Source organism: Fulmarus glacialis, unplaced genomic scaffold (assembly GCF_000690835.1).
Source record: "Fulmarus glacialis isolate BGI_N327 unplaced genomic scaffold, ASM69083v1 scaffold28525, whole genome shotgun sequence".
In the NCBI taxonomy this organism is placed as follows: domain Eukaryota; kingdom Metazoa; phylum Chordata; class Aves; order Procellariiformes; family Procellariidae; genus Fulmarus; species Fulmarus glacialis.
Window position 1 is genome coordinate 7,640 of NW_009211585.1, and position 8,789 is coordinate 16,428.

General features: G+C 40.3%; 1 protein-coding gene across 1 annotated transcript in view; it reads left to right on the forward strand.

The window, feature by feature from the left end:
• RMDN3 (regulator of microtubule dynamics 3) overlaps positions 1 to 2,114 on the forward strand; it is a gene marked incomplete at both ends in the record, with an annotated part of 8,317 nt that extends 6,203 nt beyond the window's left edge. Inside the window, 2 exons of the mRNA XM_009577601.1 lie at positions 861 to 963; positions 2,054 to 2,114. Coding sequence (XP_009575896.1) covers positions 861 to 963; positions 2,054 to 2,114 — 164 coding nt within the window. The remainder of the gene's footprint in view (positions 1 to 860; positions 964 to 2,053) is intronic.
• Positions 2,115 to 8,789: the final 6,675 nt, after the last annotated feature.

The following is an 8,789-nucleotide window of genomic DNA, read 5'->3' on the forward strand; positions in this document are numbered from 1 at the left end:
CGGTGCAGGCACGCCTGTGCCTGCTGCGCTTGCGCGGTCGGCCTCTGTTCGTGTTCGCCTTGGAACTGCATAGCCAGCAAAGAAAGCGTTTTGGGTTACCAGCCTTTTAAAGAGCAAAACCTTTTTGGCTCCTGTATTTTCAGGAGGAATAGAAGAAATAACAGATAACTTGATCAGTTCTAATGTCAAGTAGATTGGGTTTTTTCCTTTGCACCAGGAAGAAATGACAGGCCTGTTGGCTTCTGAAATTCTCTTGCATGCTTCTTTCTGGTGATTCTCCCACTTTCTTTTATTTACAATACTATCACAAAAGAAACCAGACTGTTAGGTGGTAGCGTTTCAATTTTCTACTTTTTTTTTAAGTAAGTTTGAGTTTGTCAGAACATATCTGCTTCAAGTTTAGCAGTACACCTACAGTACTGTCTGGGATTTAAGAATGAGGCAGGATGTGAAACTGTTTGACTGCGGATTGAAGCATGAAAAAAGTAAAATTCAGTTTGTGAATTTTAATGAAGTGGTGAGGTTTGGGGTGATTTTTTTTTCCCAGTGTTTTGAGGTTAGCGGAGACTGCTGAAGAACTGACCCCAGTATTGCCTTTGAAGTGGAGGGGTTCCTTGTTAGAAGGTGGCAACAATTAGACCCGTACTAGTAGTGTAACACCGTAAGCTGAATTATAAATTTGGCCATCCAGTTTGCTCTTTTGTGGTTCTGCTTCAGTTCTTGTAGAGTTGGGGCCTTTTAAGGTTTCAAAAAATGTCTGTGCGACTTCTAGTATATGCCTCCACTTGATTTTTCTTTCTCACGCTCTTTGTCAATGGCGGAATGGGTCTTGATGTATAACATTTATGTTTTTACTGCAGTATGCAGACCAGAAAGACTTTCTTTGGCGCCTGGCCCGAGCACACAGTGATATGTGCGAAATCACAGAAGACACAGATGAGAAGAGATCATACGCATCTGATGGTAAGGGATTGTGTGTTTGAGGCAAAGGAAGGGGGATGTTCAAAGCCGACATTACACTTCAGATTTATAAACCCTACACTTGCAAACAATGTGGTGGATTTTTTTTTTCCTTGTAGTCTTTTTTTTAGGTGAGTAACTAGCAGTACTATGGTGGTACGGGTTTAAAATTTTTGCTTTCTGAAAGATAGTATAAGTAGACCAAGGGCTAGTTAAAGGTGTAGAAGTTTGTTTCTCAAACCTATCATCCATATCCTGTGTGGTATTAAGATAAATAAGTTTTTGCTGTGACGGATTTAATTTTTTGTGTTGCTCACACATGCAGATATAAAAAAGAAATCTATTTTTAAATGTGTGTTTACTTATTGGAATCAGTTAACTTAGTTTCATTCCCTCATTCTTCTTCACTATCTCAAATGTGGTTTGTTTGCAAGATTGCAGGTGGGTCAGAATAAAACAAAAAAATCACCTTTGTTACAGTTAAGATGTGCAACAAAAGGTACTATTCTAAATAATTTCTGTCCTGTTTATTATGCATGTAACTAAATATAGTTAATATTGTAACTATCTAATATAATTATTCTTTTCTGGAAATCAGTGTAGCCATTTAAAACATGAAATTTTAAGTTTTATTTGACAGTCCTTTTAGCCCTCAGTAGGCGCTTAGTTTTTCAGCTTTTTGAGACTGCGGCTCTTTGGAGGAGAGAGGGGGAAGTGGGGTGGGTCCTAGATCTAAGGCTGTGAAATGCATCAGAACAAAACCACTGAAAGATCTAATTAACTTTTCTTAACATGGCGCGGAAGATGTTTTCATTATAGATAACTACTTCCAAATGAAGTGAAACCATGTTGACAGGTGAACACAATTTGCTACTGTACTAAAAATTTGCGTGATCTCTTTGAGTGGTCTTGGATGTTCCAGATCACTGCAAGAGTATGAAATTATTTATGGGACACTTTAAAGCCGGATGTATTATAAAATTAGCAAATATATGACTTTTATGCCATTCTATTATTGTACTCCAACAGCCTCAGAGAAAGAAGTTAAGAGAGAAAGTGGCTGAATTTCTTACCTATGACCACTTATTTGCAGGGAAAGAAGAGATAGAAATTGCCTTACAGAAATGGGATCAAAGTGCTGAGTGTCATCAATGGTATGTAACTTTTTACTTCTTGCTTTTAAGAAGCATAGGAAAACGACTTGGAGATTGCTGTGAGCTGCATTTAAAAACTTTATTTTCAATAAAAAGCCATTTTTAACAGCTTTGGTTAATTGGCATATGTAATGGCTTGACAGACAGTAGGTTTGGTTGTGATTACAGTAATAAACTTTGCTTTGCTTGCGCCAATTTAATTATTAATTTATCTCTGAGGTGAGATGGCCAGAAGAGTTCTTCAGCAAAAGCTCCCAAATAGAATAATGAGCTGCTTTGGATGTAAGAACAGATTGTATCACGGCTTTTGTGAGTCTGCACCTAACTTTGGTGTTGGTGGTGAAGGATGAACTTCCACATGCGGCTTGGAGAAACAAGCTATTGACAAAATGAGTTTGAGATGAATAAGTCCAATGAGCTCCATTTGGGGTTCACCAGGATAAATTTAGCAGACCACGTATTTTTGGGGCTGCTTGTAGCTTAAGTTGAAATTTTGAAAAGGTGAAGTGAAGGAAAGCTTGTTTAGAAGCTTTCCTGGGAACTGCGTGATGTCCCTTCCAGGAAGCGGAGGGCAGCAGCCTGCTCGGCAGCTGGCTCTGGCCCCGTGTGCGCGCCCGGGCGGGATGCTGCGAGCGTCTCGGCACGGAAAGGGGCTGGACTCCGTCGGCATCGCTTTTGATTGTGCAGACCCTGGGAAAATGCCTGTCGGAGTGCCCTGTTCTGCGCTGGGTGTAGATGGGCTGCCAAAGAATGTTTCACACAGATAACTTGCGGAGAGCTAGTTCCGGAGTTTGAGAGCTCAGTATGGTGAGGCTCTCTTTGGTTTCTTTCACGAGTCCTCTGTTTCCTTTGGCCCCTTTTCAGCCCCCTGCAGAGTAATGTGTATATCCTTCAAAGCCAAGCTCACGCCAGCTGCACAGCTGTGGGGGCAAAGTCTTAAGAGTTGCATATTAAATATGAACGAGGTTTTTCCTTTATGTTCCTCCAACATTCTTGGGTTACTAGTTGTTTTTTATTCTGTTATTGACATTTCGGTAATGCTCTGCTGTGCAGAGATGCTTGCTTTATGTCAAGAGGTGATATATTTGCCTCAATCAGCTAGGCCTGTGAGCGTGGGCTTAGTGCTGTGCCAATGTTCTTATATTCATCTTAATTCTGGAGTAAAGAGAAACATCATTCTTATCAGACAGCCTTTTGTAGTCTTTTGGAGAGTGTCTTCTGGCCTGGCACTGCTGTGTTCTGCTCACGGATGCTGCTTGTCACTCTGCAAAGCACTCTGGCTTTGAAAAGAATTGAGACAGCAGCTCAATATGGCTTTTTTTTTTTACAAAGGTATTTTATATTTTTTTCCATGATAAAAGTTGAAATGATCTGCAGTTTAGCCAAGCAAGGTGTTCTATGTTTGTATAAATGCTGCAACTGGTTAGGATTTCAGTAAGGAGATAGGCAAGAGGCAAGGTACCTTGCGCTCTTCAGCAGCCTGAATGAAAAGGCTTTGGTTGCAATTCATGTATGGGATTGAAAGGATTGCTCTCATTTTTTAAAAATACACCAAAAGAGAGTTTGTAGAGTGCTACAGATATTTCTGGAGGTAAGCTTTTCTGGTATTCTGGTGAATTCCTTGATGAACAGTGTTTATCAGCAGTTACTGTGAAGGACTGACAACATGTAAAATAGAATAAAAGAGAAATTATTTTTTTAAATGGAAATTATGGGGAAAACAGGATGCTGAATATCTTTACCAAACAAGATCTGTGCTCTTCTGAGATGAGTAAATTTATTTGGAGGATCGGTTTGGACTACTGGCATCTAAATAAATGCCTTTATTGTCTTGAAAAGACCGTGTATTTTAGCTCTTAGTAAGGAATTGCTGTTCTCAATTAAAGCTTTGATATGAAGGAAGAATACTGGGACAATGTGACTAATCTCTAGCAGATTATGGTCTTTGGCTTTGTCTTGTGGCTTAACATCTTGAAGGAGTGGGTTTTTAGTTGCCAGGTTGAGTCTTAAAAGTTCGTAAGCCACTTTGATACTTGATCATTTGGTATTTTACAAAGCAAGGCTCTACTTCGGGGTATAATATTGATAGCTTAGCTTCGTAATTCAGAGTTTATAGTGTGCCGAAATAATGGCTGTAATGTGATGTTTAGCCACATGTCTCCAATAGCAAATCTCAAGCCTTTTGAGCTGAGATGTTCTCAGTGCCTCTGTTACAGCCTGTGCCCACCTCTTCCCACAGCGGTTTTGGTGGAAGAGTGCACAATTCTTGTCCTATTAGACCTTTCTCTTTTCTAAACGGGTAAGGCTTCTGCACATCTACATCTTGCTTTTAATTCTAGAGAGCAGCTGCAGAAAGGGCAGCTGGAGAAAGGAAATAGCAGAGCAGCATGTGGGAGGCATGGGATTTATTGGAAATGAATATGTAACTACCTTTATCAGTCACAGAAATAATTGTTTTCTACCATGGATAGAACAGGAAATCACTCCCTTTCCAGCTCTGTATGGGTCATGGGATGGTCGCAAGCTGTTTTAATTGCAGCTCTTTTTATGCTAATTGAATTTACCCTGAGAAAAAAATTATTGCTCATGAAATGATGCTTAATACTTGAGAAGATACATATATATGAAAAATGTAGGCTAAAACCTAGTGCCAAAAGACATTATAGGTTGTTTTCCCTTTACTCAAGTAATGGGCACGTTGCTCAGAATTACGTTTAGTTCACCATGCTGTCTGTGGTAGCAATGTTTAGGAAAAGATTAAAAAAAAAAAAAATTGAAAGAATACAACGATCACTTTCCTTCAGTGTGCCATCCTTGCCTCCAGCAGGGAGAAGTGCAGAGGTGAGTTCATGGCCCGTGATGGAGCTATCCTCCGTGAGTTTGTGTAATCTTGTTTTAGCACTTGGTTCCTTCCGTTTCCATACCATCCTCAGGTGCAGATCCCACAATTTAGTGTGCTCCGTGTAGAAAAAAACCTGCTTACTCTGTTTGAAATTGCCAGATGAGGTTTTAAAGCTTTTTTGCTTTTGATCTGATGCCCTAGCTCTTGGTTTATGGAGAAGTGAAGAGAGAATGCATGTTCACACTTCCTTTGTAAATTATGGTTTTATTCTGTCCTATTCCCCTCCTTAGTATCTGCTTCTCTTGCTAAAGAATCCTAATCTCTTACTATCTCTTTTCATATGGAATAGTTTTATTATCTCTCATCACCCATGTTGTCTTTCCCATATCATTCTCTTTCTACCATATCTTTTTTCAGACAAAAGTATGGGAATTCACTGCAGAACATGAGTTGCGGGAGCAGCATGGATTTGTGTAATACTAATGTGATGATCCTTTTCATTCTTACTTCTATATACAGTAGTCAACATTGTCTTTCTCTTTTCCACAACATGCCGAACGGACATTTTAATAGAAATATTCCTAGTGATTTTAATGTCTTTTCTGTGTGATACGGCCTGTGTGAAGCCTGTTGATTGTGTAGGTATCATTAGGGCTGCATTTTTTCCTGTGTGCGTTATTTCATGTTGACCGTAATTTTCTATTTTATCAATTGCCACTTAATGCTTATGGATTACTTAAGATGCAGTTGTGCTGGTTTTCGGTGCTTATCCATTGTTCTCTGTGCTGTATTATTTGCTTCTGTTGCGTAAATCATCCCCTGTTTTATTGGCTTTAAGGTGTGATGCTTGTCAAGCAAGACAAGGTATTTGCATACAATCATCATCACAAGTAAAACCTTTTTTCCCCTCTCAGGGCCTCATAGTTATTGCAGTAATGACTGACATTTTAAAGCAACAAACAAAGAAAATAACTTCGTGAACGAGAAGGGATTTTTGAGTGCTGGCGAAGGCAACGCTGAGTGGAGCGTGACTGGCTGTGGCTTCGCAGCGTTTTGTGGCTGGATGGTTTGAAGGCTTTGGCAGCATGATAGTAAGTGGTTTCTCAAGAATGATAGAGAAAGCAGTAAATGTCTGGGACTATGTCTGGACTAGCTTTGGGATCTGCCCAAGTATGAAGGAGAGTCCTTTCATGGATCTCTTGGGTCTTCTTGACATTAGATTTGGTACAAAGCTGTTATTGTAGTCGCTTGCTCTTGGAAGTCGACTGGTCCCAAGAGAGCCATCTCCACAGAGCTGGTTGAAACAGAACTGAGATTTGATCAGTAGGCAGACAAGTCGGCCTTTGTGCAGTGGGACTGATCTCTGTCTGTGCTTTCCTTGTAGGCACTGTTTAGGAATATAGAAACAAGTGAGAGTCGTGTTGGGCGTTTGATGTATTTTGTACCTTTAGAATAGGTTTGTGTATTGCAGGCTGATTGATATTAAAAGAATACCCAGTATTCTTAGTGCCTTAACTCCTGTCTCATAATTGCCTCATTCTTAGTTTTGATACAGACATCAAAGTCATTCTGTGCTTTAATTGTAAAAGATCTCTGAACAGATAGATACATTGTCCAACTAAATTGACTACTCCCTTAGCTGATTTCAGCTCACGAAGAGGAGGAGAGGGCAAGTTTGTAAGTCTGTTCTTGCTTGCTTTTAGGGATGGGTGGAAGAGGCATCGATCGTTGCACAAACCTGTACGTTTTGCTGCTTAGACATGAATATGTGACATCCTCACAAATGAAGTGAGAGAAACAATTGTGGCCTTGTTAGAATCCCCTGTTCATTTCGGTGTGGGTGTGCTGTTCGCAGCGCAACTGCAAGCACGTAGCAGCAGCTTTAGGGATCAGGAACGGATAGCGAGCTGTGTATTTGCCTTGGCTTCTACTCCTGTTGTTAAAAGAAATATTGGAAGTACAACCAGAGCAGCGAGGGATTTCAGAGGTCCATCTGGGAAAAATTTTGCAGGTGCTGTATTAGCAGCTTTTGTTTGAGTTGAATATTTCACATTGGAAATTAAATGCTATTTGCTGACTGCTGAAAGCTGTCATTGCAGAAGAAGTAATAAGCTTTGGCCCTCTCGGAGGTGCTATACATGTTAGAGAGAAGCAGGAGGAGGATGTGTTTTTGGGTTGGATGAGCCTCTGAAATGTGCCCTCTCGTCTAAAGAGTCTATCACTTTGGTGGAGCATCTTGCATGCTTGATAGCCACTTAATTGTGTGTACCAGCCCTTGTAGATTCTGTTGGTACATCTGGCTGTCTGTGGGTAGATACAGTTTTTTGAAAAGTGACAGCATTCTGGATATGACTTGAAGATAGCTTTAATTTTAATAACTGGCAGTATTTCAGGATTTAACTCTTCATGGATTACTGCCCAGATCTGGCCAATTTTGAGTTGTGTCTGGATTTATGAGCTGAGTGTTCCTGTTCCCCAGGTGGATTAAACAGGGAAGTTACTGACAATATAGATTAGGGGCAGAAGCACCTATAGCAAATAGGAACAGGCGTTAGAAGATATTTCAGAACTTAGAGGAGAAAAAATAACATGCAGCTGGAGCCGCCTCATAGCATCCTCCAACTTCATCAGGGGTGCCGGTACCCTGAAACATCTCCATGTCCTGAGCCATGGAGCTCTGAGAATGGGAACACTGGAGAGGAGCCAAGGAGGAGAAAGTACTGAAAAGTATGAGCAGGGACAAAAGAAATCTCAGCAGGGATCAATATTCCCTCCTTCTCTTGGAAATAGTGAAGTAACTTGACATTTACGATCTGTGGGTTGCTTTGTATTTGTTAGGCATAAAGAAAAGAGAAGTTCTGAGAACTGAGATCTTAAGAGTATGAGTATGTCAGTAGAAAGCTCTCACAGCACAGTTGATAATCCTACAAAAGTGGAAGACAACTCATGCACTACAAAAGGCTTCATTCTGCAGCTCTTCTCATCAGTGTTGATGCAGGTGACACCTTCCTTGAAAGCACTAGTAGTTCCTGCGGTCTTCTTTCTATAGTTTGAACATCTTGCCCAGTTATGTCTAGGTCCTTTGCTGGTAGCTCTTGGGAGGACAGCTGAAACTGCAAATCTTCTGAGTAAAACCAGAGGTTTAAATAAGCATGAGGTCACTCCATAAAAATGGTGTGTTCTACACAATAAATATGATTTGTATCTTCAGACTTCACTGGGGTTGAACACATTTTGTTCTACGAAGAGAACGCATATGGTCCTTTCCTACCACCTCCCGAGGCAGACTAGAGATATTCAGCAGATAAAACCAACACAGAAATTGAAGAAAATTGAAGACATATTTTGTGTCCCAGCTGAGGTAGCTAATGCAGATTTTAACTTTTTTAGGATCAAGGAAAGATGGATTTCAGTGCAGGTAGAGAAGGAGATATTTTAGCCTTTCTTTTCTGTGGCAGTCATTTGAATTTTGACTTAAATCACTAATGAAAATTAACTTTGGTTTTACTATGTGCCTGAGTAAACTCCTTACTAGCTAACACATAACGTAATTTGCCGGGTCTCCTTGGAACCTGAATATGTTCATAGGAATGTGAATTAAGTGTAAAACGCAGCACTGATCCAGAAAAGTGTTTGGTTTCTAGTGTTTAAGGAATCAGGAACACAGAGTTCGGAGGGACCTCCAGAAAGTCATCTCGCTCATCTTCTTGCAATGGTGCATGCCAGGTATGCTGAAACTGTCCCTGATCCCTAAAAACTTCTAGTGATGGGGCTTGTCCTGTCCCCTTCTCTCCCCTTTCTCCTGTTTTATCAAGTAGTATATTTAATTATAT